General features: G+C 39.3%; 1 protein-coding gene across 1 annotated transcript; it reads left to right on the top strand.

Annotated features, from left to right (window-relative positions):
* The first annotated feature begins 238 nt into the window (after positions 1-238).
* Positions 239-16,716, top strand: LOC128362992 (neuronal acetylcholine receptor subunit beta-2-like). The gene is made up of 6 exons (XM_053323872.1): positions 239-290; positions 10,038-10,183; positions 10,387-10,431; positions 10,713-10,822; positions 14,239-15,229; positions 16,561-16,716. Exons 1-6 carry the CDS (start codon positions 239-241, stop codon positions 16,714-16,716), a joined length of 1,500 nt encoding a protein of 499 aa, XP_053179847.1.
* The last annotated feature ends 431 nt before the right edge of the window (positions 16,717-17,147 follow it).

The raw sequence follows: 17,147 nt of genomic DNA, 5'->3' as shown, positions 1-17,147 counted from the left end.
CTCCATGCATCCAAGCCGGAGCTACCGACCATCTGCGGAATCCTTTGCAATGATACCGCTATAACCAACCTCTCTCTATCTTTTTTTTTTTTTTTTTTTTTTTTTTTTTTTTTAATATTTTTATTTTACTCTGTACTCAGTTACTTGACGCACAAAGTAGAAAGGAAGAAAACGCAAGCAAGAAAGACTCTTCATCTGCAAGTTTTCGTGTGTCTGTCGCACTGGAGGGGAGGAAGCGATGGCAGCCCCGGTGAAAACAGCGTTGGCACTCCTGGTTCTCACCGTGGCAAGTGAGTAATCCTTTCAAATCCTCCCGGTACGGGACGGGACAGGTGGGTTCGTACTTTGCGTATGGGGCTTTAGCCAAAGATATAGGATCGCAATGCTTTGAGATGTCTGTTGTAAAGTGAAGTAGCACTGTCTAAATGGGGTATCCATGCCAATTAATAGTGGAGTCTATTATGAAATTAAATGTCAGAAATGGAATGTTACATTACATGTGAAATTTGCAACTCAGTGCCGCTCCTTTAGGCAAAAGCTTCTGTCAGTCTCTTTATTTGATTTTTTGGAAATGTTTTAGCTTAATACAGGATACCGGAAAGCAGGCCAGTGGAGAGAAGTAGTGGCGTTTCCGTGCGTCAGATTTCTTTGGCACGTGATTTTTCAGCACGCCTCAATTACTAACTTACTTGTCTTTACACAACAAACCGGAAACTGGAATTTAGTTTAAATATATATATTTGAGAAGAGTGTCTTTGCCTGTCATTTAAACGACAAATTCAATATATCATTTTAAACCATTTAGCACTGTGGTCTTCTCACGACTCTCTGATCAGTTGGTTCTAATTGTAGGGCATTTAAATCTACTTGATTAAATCGCATAATGGTGTTCTGTGGCTAATGACCTGCAGGATGTGCCAGGGCCCTCTGGTGATAAACAGTGGTAGCTAAATTGACTGAATCTAGAGAGTCAGAGAACCTTAATTTCTATCAGATGATGTAGGAGCCTTTTTTTCTTTTGTTTCCATTAAGTGAAGCAGTTTAATACACGAGGAGCTCTCCATGGTCCTGAGAGCTGTCCATGGTGCTCTGATTGGATCTCACTGTCAGTGCAGTGCATAATCTGCTGTAGCACTCAACAAGGCAAACCCAGGACTTCATGTCACTGCTTTGTTCAGAAAAAAGAATTTGAACATGCAATAGAAAAGTGATTGTTATACCTATTTAGCTTTAGTGAATTCAGGTGGGTCTAATTAGCCATTAGACAGCTGCAAATATCACAATCACAGGAAAACAAAAACCTTGCAGAATCGCCCAATAGTCCATTACTCTACAAACTCTATTTAACGACACAATTGGACACAATATTATCTAACTCATTATAAATCAAAGCACTGATAACTTCTTTCTCAGCACCCTAAGCTGGGCATTTTTCATTAGAAATAAAACGTGTTATGTGCAGTTAATAGAAATGTGGATCAATATGGGGGTGATAGCTACATTTAGCTGCATTTCTAGTAAAAACATCCAGGCTAAAATGACCCAGTCAGTTCAAAAGAAAGTCACCTTTTGTGGGAATATTTTATGCAGTTTTGATGTTTTCAAAAAGAGAAACAAAATCTAATTGACCTGTAACTATAAAACAAAGAGTGTATTTATTAATGTGTTATTAACATAAAGCTGACATAAACTTTGGGAGTGGGGGAGTGGCATTATGCAGATGGTCAGGTGTTTTTGTTTGTGTGCCCTTTTGACCTTTCCACTCTCCTTTCCTTCCCCTCTTCTGGATAATACTAACTTTTGCATCTTAAATACAGTAACCTCTCAGAGACTTTTATATAAAAGAAGAAAAAAATACAGTTTTTGAGCAACATTAACATCAAGTTCTCTTTTGTAAATCTTCCTTCCTTCCTCATTACCTCTTTCCTTGACCCCTTTATGCCATTTTTAACAGATCCAGAACAGAGGCATTGCGTGACTGTAGGTCTGTCACTCCTATCAAAGTCACCCTGGCTGCTACAGTAAAAATTCAGGCAGCCACTTTTCTTGGTTGCATTCTTTTGGTATCAGCTGCATGCTATATAAATTCGCTAATGTGTACTGCAGCTATCCCAGATTAGATGCTTTGCTCATTAAACACTTACACAATGCCTAGGAGTGTAGAAGGGGTGGGAGGTGGATGGGGATTCACACACTATCTAGATTTGGCATGTTGCATGAAACCCTCAAATAACCCTGGCTCTGTGAGTCTAGCCCCTGGGTGAAACTTTCTGTGTGGGTGGGCGGAAATACGCAGCTCAAGGTTTTGTCCTGGTGTTACTCAGGCTACTGCTGTTTGGTCTCACAAGTTTAAAAGCAGCTTTCTCGTAACTGCAGATGCGTGTGTTCTATCAAGATTGCGTGTCATCAGTGAGTCAACCCATGATAGTAAGTTATTATTCACAGCGCTACACACTTGATTGGATGTCGCTGCTCTTTGAATGAGAGAGACAGAGATGCAGATGAAGAGAAGAATGCAAGGGTGGCATGCATCAGGTGTACATAGAGGAAACTGGTGCACACTAAGTGGTTAAACATAAGAGTGGCACAGAGGGAAGCCATTTGCCATTGTTTTCCTGCTGTACTCATCCTGCACATATTCCTGTCACTGGAAGAAGAAAGGAGCAAAGCAGGACAGAAAGACACTAGGGAGGGGTTGTGACAGATAAAAGAATGGTTTCTTTTATCCTCACAGACATAAGGATTATCTGTGAAGATAGTTAGAGCCAAATGTACAACACAAACACCATGAGACACCAAGAAGAACAAAAACTCTCAGATGCATATCTACTGCCTGATAGCTTTCGTGAGCAATGCCAGATATCTAGATGGTACTTGACCATGTGGTTGTGGATGCATATGAACAGCACCCATGTGCACCCAACAGCACATGGGTGTCTTTAAAACATGACTGACCTGGGCAGTGTGCTGAGCAAAACCAAAGACAACTGAAGCCTAAATTGTTTGGCCTTAGAAAGGACACCCCAGATGGTAAGACACTGAATAATTTACTTTGTGAACCTCACTACCCTAAAAAACAACCTACCGGATGCAGAATTTGGATGCATTGTCTCTCTGTACTCTGGATCTATGGCACAGCCTGTCTGCATCACTCACTGAGAGGATTATTTATTGTTCTCTTACACATTATGTATGTTGTGGAGGAGACTGTGTTGATTTCGTCTGGCTGGAAAAGACTAGGAGAATAATCTTCGATTGTGTTTGAGTCTCTGTGCTTGTGAGATGATGGCATTTTTATTTTAGCGGCAATGAATTATTGAGGTGTGGAGAGTGCAGTGAGGCGGACATGAGTGTGTGTGTATGTATGTGTGTGTGTGTGTGTGTGTGTGTGTGTGTGTGTGTGAGTGTGTGTGTGTGTGTGTGCATACATGTGTGATGAGACCTGCTGGTAGACTCCCTAATGCTCCGTCTCTACTTACATCAACCTCATATACATCTCATTTTAGCCTCATCTACCGTTTTAGCATTTTCTCTCAAACACAGTACCTTACATCACTCTATACAATCTATACCGTCCTTCAATGTCCTAGAGCCTCTCTGGTAGTCATATGAAGTCATTTGTCGTGCACAGTTTATTCTTTATTTTTGCTGTCTTTATTTTTATGCCTCCTCCTTTACATTTTAAAGGCAATATGACATCTCTTATTTCTCTTAGAGCAAACATAGAGAAGCAAAGGCTGAAGCCACTATAGTCTGGACTACATGAAATGTTAAAGATGAATATTTTGAACCAATTGCATTTCATAGATCTCACAAGAAACTCTGTACAGTAAATATGTGTATGTGTTGTAATCTTTGTCTAATAACATCCTCAATTTTTTGCCACTAATCAATAATTGTTCTACAGTTCAAGAAAGTTCTGAATGTTATAAAATGTTTTCCAACAAAAACTTCTCAGTGGGTAGAAAATCAAACAAATTATGTAGTCAGTATAATTTGAGAACAATTATAAGACAAATATCACTGTTTGTGAAGTTTTAGTGCCACTGTTGTTATGAATGGTGGCAATGATTTAGCCTCAATCAAGCAGTGGTTTGTAGAAGCAGAGTGTGTGAGTCTGAGGAACATTATCCTGCTGAGATCAATCAATCAATCTTTAATCAATCTTTATTTGTATAGCGCCAAATCACAACAAAGTCATCTCAAGGCAGGTAGAGCAGGTAAACTGAACTCTTCAGGTTTTATCTTGGGCTGAAGGTGTATTTGATATGTTGTAATTTGAAAGACCATACTATTTGTGATTGAGTTTTTCCTAATAAAAATGGCAACATCGTCCGGATTACTTTTTCAGATGTTTTCCTTTTAATTAATTTTAGCAGCACAGAAAATAAAAAAAATAGGTTCCTCAGAATACTGTACATTTAATGGACCTGTTAAACCAGTTGCTCCTTGGTTTTTTAACAAGGCCTTAATCCAGTTAGTCAGATCACAATGACAAATAAAAAGCTGAAAAGAAGACAAAGAGGAAACCCAACAGGATTTATAGAAAAGTGTGGTCTCAACTCCCAGGCTGCCAAATCTCAAAACCACACCAGTTGCTTTTAATTAGTAGAAGAAACCTTCATGTCATTACACCACAGTTTGCACTCGAGTTGCATATAAACAACCAATTGTTGCCAGGCTGTGATCAGATGACTCACTGTGATTTCCTATGAATCATCAACATAATATGGCATGATCCGACTTTATTTTATCAGATGATTACAGTGATCTTAAAATTGTTCTGTCTCACACTCCTTGATGTTACTGTTGTTTGTTTTTGTGATGTGTGTGTATGCTCTATTGTCCTCTTCCTCTCTCATGTGTCCCCCTCTCTCCTCTCAGGCTAATCCTGATAGACAGAGCTCTGTGTCTCTCAGGACGTTTACCCTCAGGGTTTAGTGTCATGTCATGATTGCTCAGATGTCGGATATGTCTTGTCCTCAGATGGAGGCCTGCTGGAGGTTCATGTAGAGTGACCAAGTGTAGCACATACCTCTTTAAAGTACAGTGCCTATTCTTTTCGTTTGATCCTGACATATATCAGAAAACATTCACATCATGAGTATATTATTGATACAATAGCTGACAGCACTGATACAAAACAGAGGAAATAAAGTGCCAAAATAAATACGGAGCAAATATAAAACTAAAACTGCACAGTTTTGAGGTGTCAGGGCAGACATGTATTGCTGATGTCAGATCAGTTTAACCATGCATAAAATTCTTGGTTTGGACAGTGTCAAACTCTTCAGCTTAAAGAACCAAAGGCACTTAGAGGACCAGACTGTCTGCAGGCAGATTTCTTGGAACCAGATCACCTCCAAAATCGAATTAAGATTTTGCCGGTTCAAAACAAATAAGTCGAAACAGACGTCACCAGCTGCACTTTTGATAAATAACAATTTTCTACGTCACTGAGGACGTAACGTGAACTGTTCCTACACCCGACTGCATGAACGCTCCATTCGCTGAATTGTCACTGGTCTTCAGAATCTCGAATGCTTGTCTCTAGGTGTAAAAATCATTGATAAAAGCAAGCTTGCAAAATAAAGTCTAGCAGTGTGAAGCTTAAGCTCTACACTACATTTCATGAAAAGGTTTTAAAGATACAGTGTGTTCCTGACAGATGTTTAGACAAAACATGTTCAAGGTCAGTCCTGATCTCTTTGGTGAGTTTGTGAATATCTAGTGAATTATCTGTGATCATTCAGGTGGTTGAATGAATAGAGAAAGCTGAATCTAACTGCCTTTTGGATGAATAGCAAAACATTGTGAAACATCATTTGAAATCATGACACTAATCCCTAAGTGATGATGGTGTATTTTGGTCTTGTGTATTGGAGGTATGAAATGACACTGACAAAACAGACAGAGCAAAAGCAAAGTCAACTGGGTCTATGATGAATGTCAAATTTGGTATCAGACAGGCAATCAGAACAGGGAAAGGGGCATAAGCTGGCAAGCAAAAGTCTAAAACGGATGAAACAAGGCAGCCAGAGAGCAGATAACAGGACTGGGTTTGAACTTGGCTGTTCTAGCTCCTTTCTGTGTGGAGGTTGCGTTTTCTCTCTGTGTTTGTATGGGTTTCCGCTGAGTGCTCTGGTTCCCTCCCACCATCAAAGACATGTATGTTAGGGTTAGTGCTCTTGTCAATGCCTCTGACACTGGCAAAAGAAGAGTTTTTTCCACGGGTACTGCACTGTGGCTGTGCACTGCTCCCACAGTATGTGTATTGGAGGTATGAAATGACAGGATATGTTAATGACTAAAAGACTGAGAACACAGGGAAGAAAAGAAAAAAATAGTAATTGGCTGCTGTCATGAGAGATATTATTACCACAGTCTAAGCTCAGAAGAATGTAAAGTAAATGAGCTGCACTTATATAGCACCTTTCTCGTCTTCCAACCACCCAAATTGCTTAACAATACATTCCATCATTCACCTATTCACACACACATTCTTAAAATGATGGCAGAGGCTGACATGCAAGGTTTCAACCTGCTCTGATGGCACAGCCATTGGGAGCTTGCAGGAGAACTGCCAATCTTCTGGTTACTTCCTGAGTCACAGCTACCCCAAAAAGAGCCATAAAGACATCTCTAGAGTTAGTGAGATTACTCAATGTATGTTATTTATTAAAGATAAAAGCAGAACTGTACTTAAGTGGAGTAACTTGATGTACACTGTACTGACCTCTTATCTGTCTTTTGCATCCTCCAGTTCATAATGTCCTGTACTTGAAAGCCACAGCCAACAGTCATGCCAAGAAAAGTTTATGTATTACAAACAAGGCTGTCACAGAATGCCTTCCAGAAACTGAGGGACATAAAAACAAAAGAGAACAGAGTAAAAGGCTTTCACATTACTGAATATTCACCCTGTCAGAGGGACAGCACATCCTTAAGTACCCTCTATAGAGAGCAAACAGTTGTCCTACTGACTTTCCCACAATTTCTTCTTAATTGAACAGTTTTCTTTCTTTAAAAAAAAAAAGCCAAAAGAAAGGACTCTGGATTTTTTTTCACAAGTTTAAAATGTCTGAAACACTGGCAGAGTGTTTTAATCACACTATCACTGAAGCTCTGTGACCCAGACAGACATTGCTCTGTGTTGATGAGTGAAATCAGCCCTGCAGTGACTGTCTGTGTGACTCGTCATCATCATATGAACTGCATATTGTGTGCATTGTCCACATGCAATGTATTCATCGTACAAGAAGAGACAGTATGTGTCTACTAGTGAGCTTGGCTTTGAATTAGATAGGTATGCAGTATTTTTGTAAATATTTATATGTTGGCCTGTTGCTAAGTGTGCAATTACATCTGATCTGTTCTTGCAACCAAACACACACACACACACACACACACACACACACACACACACTCTCTCTCATTACTCTCATTACACACTCATTACATCTGAGCATTTGCAGCATGCTACATCGCTACAGTTGGTGAGACTTCATAGCACGAGATTTAAACATCGCTTCACCAACTAGCTGCTGCTCTGGGCATGCGTGCGTGACTCTGTTAGCATGTTTGTTTTCCCATTAGGATCCTGTTCAACTATACTGTTAATTCAGGGTTGGACAGCAGTAATCAGGAAGTTGGCAAAGGTCCTGGCTGAGTCCTTTCTTTTGTATCACTTCTTTTAATTTCTGCAAAGGCGGAGCAGAGGATCTTAGAGCGACAGGTGCCCAAATTTGTAAAATATATGAAAATAATAAAACAAATATATGCCTGGAATGATTACTTTTGCAACATTGTTGAAGTCATATTAAAATGTATGCATTTAAAACAAACCCATGACTGAAGTTGGTTCAAACACTCCTATATGACAGCTAATTAATGATAGATGCGAAGAAGTGTATTTCGGTAAATTCTCCTCACCAGCCTGACTTTTACCTACTATAGATCTCTGACTGAAGCTCAGCTTAATGCTGCTGACAAGGATGCACTTCGTCTGGCTGCACGGCTGACTCTATTGCCTCCATATTCATCTCTTACCACCTCTCCATAGAAGGCCTATTTGCTTCAGTCATAACATGCAATAAGAAGTTGCTGATATTGGATGGTTCAGTATAGTTTATTATAATTCACATATCATGTAATAATGCTGTGGCTTGGGATACATCATGCACTTAAGCCACAATTCTAGATAGCTACATATAAGCTTCAGATAATGCGTATTTAACACTGGTTTATGAAAAATGTGCTTCAACTGAACTTTTTGCCTAAAAATTTAGTGAATAGTTAACATTCAACATTCATGTAAATCTAGCATATTCTCAGCTTCACTCAGTTGTGGCACTGAGTATATTGTTGTGTCATGCTGGATGTTGCAGGAATAATAGGAATCTATTTATTTATTTAACAAAAAACACCCCAAAAAAGGAGAGGGTTCTCTCTACGAGGCCCAATAGGCAGGTTCTTAGCACCCTTTGATGTCTACCTATTCATGTTCCTAAGCCACAAAGTGCAATGTAATACTCAGAATAAGGATAAATGAAGGTACGAAGATTCCCCAGCTACACCAAATTTTCACCTCTGTTGCATGTACAGATGCCAACATGCATCTTTTGACACTGCTCAACCCTTCCAATGGTGCTTTAGTCCTCATTAGGCCTTAAGATGTTCACTATTTAATTGTGCAATTACTCTGTAACATTAGAAGCCATGTTAACTTGTTCAACTGCACTCAAACATACAGTGTCTAAAATTTTTAAATTGTGATATCTCTTTCAGATATGATCCATCCCATTGGACTGTAAAGCTGGAAAGTTGAACACAAGGTCACAACTGATACACGGTTTATAAAAAGCTGCTCTGACATGGACTTCTACTTACGCACAACTGAATGATCGAATTGAGTCAGTGGGAAATCTCGCTTTTCGTGCGGCCCCAGGTGTCTAGTCACCATACCTAATCATTTGAGACGAACACTTTATGCAATGTGAGGTACCCTCAACACCCTATGTTAGTCTGATATGAGTGCATCGTTTCAATACTCACTCCACTGAAATGATCAAATTAGGGAAGTCAAAATCAGAGAACTGGAATATTTTGTAGAGGCTGTAGTTTGACATTTTTCATTGACAGCCAGAAGATATTTTGGCTTTATGAAATAGAATAAGTTTGAATTATTATATGTATTCAGTGAGGATTTGACAATGGAATTGAGAGAGATATGGGATATGTTGTTTTCAGATTTTATTATGAAGTACAGCAGTAGATGCAAATTCAGCTTAAAATGTGGACAGACACAATTTTTGCCTCACAAATATTTTCCAGTTTCACGGCCTTACGGTAAGGTGCTAATAGAACAGACGGGAGCAAGAGTTCTGCTTTTTATAGCGCACCCACAGCATCTTACCTGTGCAATGTCATATTGTGTGAATTGGACACATTTAGTGCTTAAGGAAGTACTTCAGCAATGGGAAAAAACAAAGGAACATTTACTAAGCTTAAGAAATAATGCTAATGTTTAAGAAATAATGCTAATGTTTAATTTAGATCAGTTAAATCAATATGCCTCAGGTTGGCATGGTAATATATTTAATGTCTTACTGTTAGTGAAACCCACTCCTCAATTAAAAAAATTCATTCATGGTGACATCAGGATAAGTGCTGCATTCACATGATATTAGCATTTGGGATAAATGAGTAGTACTTTTCTTATAGCATTAAAATATTGTTTCCCCCACTGGTAGGCTTGTAGTTGCACCAACATAAATCTGAATTAACTATTTAATAATGTTACATATTTGTGATGCTCTATTAATAAGCATAGTATTGTCTGTTGATGTGCAATAAGAATGTCATTAAAGTGAATCTCTTTGGGCATATATTATATATGTTGGATATTTGCCATGGAGAAAAACATGTTTTTCATTCCCCCCTATGTTGGACCACACCAAGGACATAAAGTACATATTACTGGTCCTGGTCCATTGTGTGTAGTTGGTTATTGACTCTGTTTTATTCTCTGTGTGCAGCTGCCTTGTGTGCAGAGGTGGAGGAGCGGCTGGTGAGTCACCTGTTGTCATCGGACCGCTACAACAAGCTGATCAGGCCAGCTGTCAACAACAGCCAGCAGGTCACCATTTACATCCAAGTGTCCCTCGCCCAGCTGATCAATGTGGTGAGGAAACACAACCACACACAAATCCACACATGCGCAGACTCATAGAAGCATATTCTACTAATTTAAGATAATTCAAGAACATAGATGATGGAGATTATTTCTACTAAAAAGAGTGAGTTCAGCCACTGCCTAAATACTTGAGCCATCTTTTCGACATCAGCATACTGTATGTATAAACCTTCTGTCGGTGTGTGTTTCAGAACGAGAGGGAGCAGATCATGACCACCAACTGCTGGCTTACTCAGGTTTGTGCTTGACCTCTTGATGTTCTTTAAATGTGTGTTTATGTGTTTGAGGTCAAAACACTACCTCTTAGTGGCACAACAAGTGTCTGACACATATAAATCATAGTGCACACACAACAGTATTTAAATATACACCATGATGAAGCTACATCATTTTGAGGGACAGGTTGAGTGTGAGCCACATTTTCAGCAAGAAATTGTTGAAAATGTTGCTGATTGCAGATAAGTTCAGCTCATGACGATTTGTATGCATGTACCGTATCTTTATTTATCCTCATCAGGTATGGAATGACTACAGATTAATGTGGGACCCTGAAGAGTACGAGGGAATCAAGAAAATCCGTCTCCCATCACAACACATCTGGCTGCCAGACATTGTCCTCTACAACAAGTAAGGCTGCTTATGTGAATGTGTGTATGTGCATGTATACCTGGAAAACTAAGTGATTAAAAGAAGATCAGACAAAAAAGAGCAACTTTATTCAAATAGTGACAAAAGCCCAATTTTTCTAAAATGTTTTTCCTCTTGTCATCTTTTTAAGGAAATTGAATACGATAGAAAAATATTAACACTGTTAGTAGTGACTGCAGACAGTCTTATGACGATGAGCAGTCTTTTAAGGGATGAGAAATTACAGAGAAAAAGAGGTGGGAGGAGACTGAATTAATGATGAAATCCGCAGGTAAAGAAAAAGATAAAGGGTGATTATTATGGAGCCCCTGAGGGGACATGGAGAGTAGAACATTTTTTTAATGTACTTATGTCAGTATCCTGACTTAGTTATCTTGGGATCCCGAGATAACTAAGTTGGGAATTTAGTCACCTTTTATAATTGATGATGGTAATACTTTTTCACAGAAACGTAAATCTTCCATTTTAGTTTTTAATAAATATGAACAAAATCAGGCTACAAGTGAACATTTATTATGCAGCTGTGATTAGATTTCTTCCATTGGATTTGCACAAACAAGCTACACAGACAGCAAAGATGTTTAAGAGTTTTTTGACACAGCTCAGCTATATGTCACACTATGGAGCTATGTACATTAGAACAAAGCAGTCACATTATAGCCTTTACTATTGATTTTTTAATGGAAATCCATGCTCTATAATACCCTGACTGCATGCTCAATCTTACAAGCACTGTTACACGAAGCAACAGGACAACTTTCCTGTACGTTATTGTGTGTTTTTGGATATTGAGCACAAGTGTTCAAATCGCTGACCTGAGAAGACCTTCACTTTGTGTGAACATCAAAAATGATCTCGCAGCTGTATAAAATGCCTGCAAGTGAAAAATCAATACACAAGAATCCCAGTGCTTTAATAAGTTAATTCAAGGAGAAATAAGCCCTGCTGCCTCGAGTGTTAACTGGCAAACATGAAGGCTTTTGGGCCTTATCCATATAGGTCAACACCTGGGTCTTTTTCCATCTGTTAGTTTCTTTAAAGTGAATACAATAACTGGGGTTAACTTGGGTTTAACTATGAATCAAATATATCAACTTGATTCATAGTTGTCAGCTTATTGCTATTTTGTATAGCTCTTGGGTAACAAAGTAAAGACACAAAAATGCCCCCCAAAAAAACCCAACCAAAGACAAAACAAAACAAATCAGTGATTGAGTCAAAGGCTTCCAAAGGTGTTTTTTTTAGTGCCACTTGAAAATCAATGTAAGTAAATAATGAGACATTTGGGAATGAAATATCCTTAATACCATAACTGTTACTCTTAACATTTAAGTTAAAAAAAATTCCTGCAGCAGCTGGGCTATTAGCTGGTACTGAAGCAAGATCCATTTAGTAGCTGCTCTGGCGTGCTCAATCATATCACATTATCCTTATCAGTAGTCTACAGAAACATTTGTGGAAGCACTCAAATATTCCCCAAAGACTGTTTCAAGAAACTCATCTTCCCACAATTTATGATATTAACTTTTTCCAAATGTACTTTCATATACAAGATACAATTTAAGGAGGGAAATATTGCAGGTAATTTCAGGTATGATTTTGAAACGCTCATATTTACTTTTACTCAATCAGACAAAATCTAATCTTTATCTTCTCAAACATCTGACAGCCAGAGGTCAATTTTCAGTCAGATACAGAGGCCCAAATTTAACCCCATTCTTTAGGAAGGCTGAGAAGTCCTTAAAGTGTACGAAAAACTTCATCTGCTGACCATGTGATATGATCAACAGCCACCAAACTGACACCAGTGGTGTGAAGGTAACTTCAAAGGTCAGGAGTGAACTTTAACCTGATTGAGACTGTTTAACAACCGCAATTGTGTGGACACGCAACATTTGTGTTTTGGTCAGTAATGTTATCGCACCATTTATACAGGGTTTGTACGCATTAAACATTTATGAACACAGGTTGCTGGTCAGCTAAAGATCACTTAAAGAGCTTAATGGCTTAAGAAGCAAAATTGTAGGAGATGATCAGCATTACTTCAGGTCGAGGTCTCGGGCACAGTCAGAAGCAGGTGGGGCCTCTGCATTTTTAATTAGTCTACATATTCACGCCAGCCCCAAAGCATTAGAGACTGAGTGTGATGGCTGGATTCCTGACCTACTTTATAATTGATAGGCCACTTATCTATAATGCATCACCCGCAGCCTTGGTGAGATTAAGCAGATCTCAGCAGATTTGGAGGGGGGGCATTGTTGCCATGTTGTAGGGGTATGCCCCGATACAGAGCTCTTCTCTAGGGATGATAGTAAATATATATTGTATAGTCTGGTTGAATTGGACCAAATTGGGTGTGGACCAAAACAACCATATCAAGACCCTTTGTGGATGTAGTCTTGGTCCGGTCCAAACAAACTTGATCCAACCCAACTACAAGGCGTACTCTGCAAGGTTGAGCTAAACGACTCCTGTAGCAGGGTACACTGCATAAATGAAGTCATCAGTTGCTAGCAGCTAACCAGACTGTGAATCGAGATCCCAATGGGTCTGGCCTGGACTATCAATTATGTTCCTTCTCCTGCTCCACACAGATCTTTTTGTATTGTTAATTTGTTCAAGTTTTTATGTATGTTTATTCTCTCAGGAGAATCCTCATTGCTGCTCAGATTATTTGAGACACCTCAAAGAGAAGAGCCTTTTCCAACAAATCTAACCGTATATACTATAAATGATCAGTTCCTTAATATTCCTCAACAATTCCTCAGACTGAAGTACTATTTTTGTTTTAACATGTTTCAAAAAATAAAGAAAAACCTTCCATCCAAGGAAGCAGACTAAGCAAAGTAGGTCAGACACTCTTCTTCTCAGTCATGTCCATCAGCTACTCCTGAAGGAACCCTGAGGTGCTCCCTGGCCAGATGGGATAAATAATCCCTCCAGTGTGTTTTGGGTCTGCCCCAGAGTGTCCTCTCAGTTGGATGTGTCTGCAATACTGCTCCTCCATAGGAAAAGAAAGCAGGAGACATCCTAATTTAAACAAATAATTCCAACTACCTTTTTCAGGGCAAAGGAACAACAGCTCTAGTCAGAGCTCCTGTTGGGTATCTGTAAATTAAAGGGTATGGTAGTCTAGACATGCTCTATATGAAAAGTGCCCCGAGATAACTTCTGCTGTGATTTGATGCTATATAAATAAAACTGACTTGACTTGTATACTGTATGTTTGAGCTCCTCATCCTGTTCCTGTAGAGTTAAAGCATTTGTGAATACCATGTGTGAAGATAATAGTGATGTGTATTTCACTGAGTGAGAGATTTAGAGATCTTTGAATAGGACATTTCATTCATCTTTCTTCTTTCATTTGCCTTTCTCTCATCTTTTCCTGCTGTCAGTGCTGATGGGACCTATGAAGTCTCCTTCTACTCCAATGCTGTGGTCTCCAACAATGGTGAGGTGGCCTGGCTTCCACCAGCTATCTATAAGTCAGCCTGCAAAATTGAAGTCCGTGACTTTCCCTTTGACCAGCAGAACTGCACCCTCAAGTTCCGCTCCTGGACCTATGACCACACTGAAATTGATCTCATATTGCTGAGTGATTTTGCCAGTCGTGATGACTTCAAACCCAGTGGTGAGTGGGATATCGTTTCTCTGCCTGGACGCAAGAATGAAGACCCCAATGACATCAGGTACTTGGATATCACCTATGACTTTATTATCAAGAGAAAACCTCTGTTCTACACCATCAACCTAATAATTCCCTGCATCCTTATCACATCTCTGGCTATTCTGGTGTTCTACCTCCCGTCAGACTGTGGTGAGAAGATGACCCTCTGCATCTCTGTCCTCCTGGCCCTTACTGTGTTTTTACTTCTGATCTCAAAAATTGTGCCACCTACATCTTTAGCAGTGCCTCTGATTGGGAAGTACCTGATGTTTACGATGGTGCTGGTCACCTTCTCCATCGTCACCAGCGTTTGTGTGCTTAATGTGCACCACCGGTCCCCCAGTACACACACCATGCCTCCTTGGGTTAAACGCATCTTCTTGTACCGACTCCCTTCCTACCTCTTCATGCGCAGACCTGGAAGCTCTAACATCCGCGAGAAATTTCGGAAAAAACACCAGCAGCGATCATACTCTGACCACAAGCTGCGTGGAGCGGATGGGGGGACCGGAAGTTCTGTAGGAATGGCCGATTCTTCCTCGTCCTTCTTTGTAAATGAGGAGTCAGCCAAACGCTATGGCTGGAAAATCAGCGATTTGTCAGAGAACACAGAGTTCAGGAAGAGGATGACGCTCAAGTGCAACATTGACGTGGAGGATGCAGTGGATGGTGTGCGCTACATTGCTGAGAAGATGAAGAGTGAGGATGATGATGAAGGGGTAGGTGTTTGAAACAACAAATGCCTATTCTTGCCATTTCTGGATATTTCTGTCAGTTCGTCAGTCCATCGCTTTGATCTAGATTGAAGTAGCGCAACAGTTATTGGTTGGCTTGCTATTAAAATAGATATAATGGTCCAAAGAGGATAAAGTGTACTAACTTTGGTCATTCACTGTGATCATCATCATGATTCCCAGAGAATGAATACTTATGACTTTGTCTATCCCATATTTTCATATCACACCTCAATTATGTAGATGTTTCATTTACTCGATGAACTGGAATAAATTCACACACTCCTAAACCCCAGATGTACACCACCAAATGGTTCACATTTATGCTTCACAGTGAAAAGTCAATTATTGGATGGATAGCCATAATATTTGTTACAGATGTTAATTTGTCCAACATTTGGTTAATGATCAAATACCTGCAAATGAAAGGAGAGCATGCTAACATGCTAAACATGCTAAACAAAAATACTTAGTAAACAGTGTACCCTCTAAATGTCAGAATGTTCGCATGGCCATTGCAAACATGTTAGAATGCTGACATTAGCATTTAGCTCAAAGCACTGTTGTGCCTAAGGTCAGGCTCCCAGAGCCATTAGCATCTCGCAGAGGAATCTGTGCTCATCTGATTATCTACATATTTTTAATTATTTGTGTTGCAGTTGTGTTCTTTACAAGTTACATACTTAATTTGTTTGCTGATTTATAATGATAGATATGGGGTGTTTCTGCTTTACATACAATATTAATGAATAATATATTCCATTTCTACCAAGTCCATTCAGCTAGATGCCACTAAATTCTACACACTGCACCTTTAAATAAATGCATCCTTACTGACTGTAGAACTGTGAGTTTGGTGGGTTTCATTATGTAATCATATTATACATGTTTGGTGAGTTATGAAATAGTTTTTGGAGTGTGTGCTTTCATATCTGTAGCACATTCAGTGACTTTGTCTTCATGCATTTTGTTAGTCACACAAGACTGACTTCTAGGTTTTCAAACTTAGACTTCTGCATGTGATTAAATGCAATATTTATCACACCAGCATGGAGAAAAAACAGAAGCCACGATGATTCACAGTGCCTGGCCTCACCTTTAATTCAGTGACTTGTGAATTCATACTACTTTGTTTATATCACAGCTATGTCACAACTGTTATTTCAGCCAATAAATAAAATCTACTAAAGATGAAAATTCATATAAAAAACAAATTTGAAACCGGAGTGAATTACATTCAGTTCACTTCCGTTCAGCACAGTAAACACAATAATGTTAATATTTAATATCAAACTTCTCTCTATTTCTCCCTGCAGATCATTGAAGACTGGAAGTACGTAGCCATGGTGATCGACCGTCTCTTCCTGTGGATCTTTGTGTGTGTGTGTGTGGTTGGGACGCTCGGCCTCTTCATGCAGCCTCTATTCCAGAGTTACAACACCCCCATTATTGATGACATGGACCATAACTGAAATCCGATGCCTGAACTTTGATCTCAACATGACCCTGAAATCAACTTTGAGTCCCCCCAGAAACAGAGCTCTGATAACATTTAAACACATAAAATCACACGTCCGCCTCGCACTGCACTCTCACTGGGAAATGATAATGATGCACTTTAGCCCTCCTCCACCACCTGCTCCCTACCTTACTTTCATTACCTGCCCTCATCTATTGCTCACAGAAGAACCGGGATCCATTTGCTTTCTGTGAACTTACAGGATAATTCTGGTGTATTTCAACTTGGTCCAATTTTTGTAATTTTGGCCATAAGAAAGATTATTTCCAACACTTTGGATTTATTTAGAGACAAATAGATAATCTAGTTTAAATATATAATCTATCTGTACTGTTGGCCAGTTGGATGTTGTTGTTCTTGTGTACCCACAACTCAGCAAATATT

Source organism: Scomber japonicus, chromosome 8, assembly GCF_027409825.1.
Source record: "Scomber japonicus isolate fScoJap1 chromosome 8, fScoJap1.pri, whole genome shotgun sequence".
In the NCBI taxonomy this organism is placed as follows: domain Eukaryota; kingdom Metazoa; phylum Chordata; class Actinopteri; order Scombriformes; family Scombridae; genus Scomber; species Scomber japonicus.
The sequence above is the reverse complement of the archived record's forward strand: the minus strand, read 5'-3'. Positions and strand labels throughout refer to the sequence as shown.

Excerpts from the sequence above, each read along its gene's own strand:
- LOC128362992 (XM_053323872.1), top strand. The coding sequence starts at position 239 with ATGGCAGCCCCGGTGAAAACAGCGTTGGCACTCCTGGTTCTCACCGTG. Across the intron at positions 10,432-10,712 it reads CCAACTGCTGGCTTACTCAG|GTATGGAATGACTACAGATT; the intron begins GTTTGTGCTTGA and ends TATCCTCATCAG. Across the intron at positions 15,230-16,560 it reads GTGAGGATGATGATGAAGGG|ATCATTGAAGACTGGAAGTA; the intron begins GTAGGTGTTTGA and ends TTCTCCCTGCAG.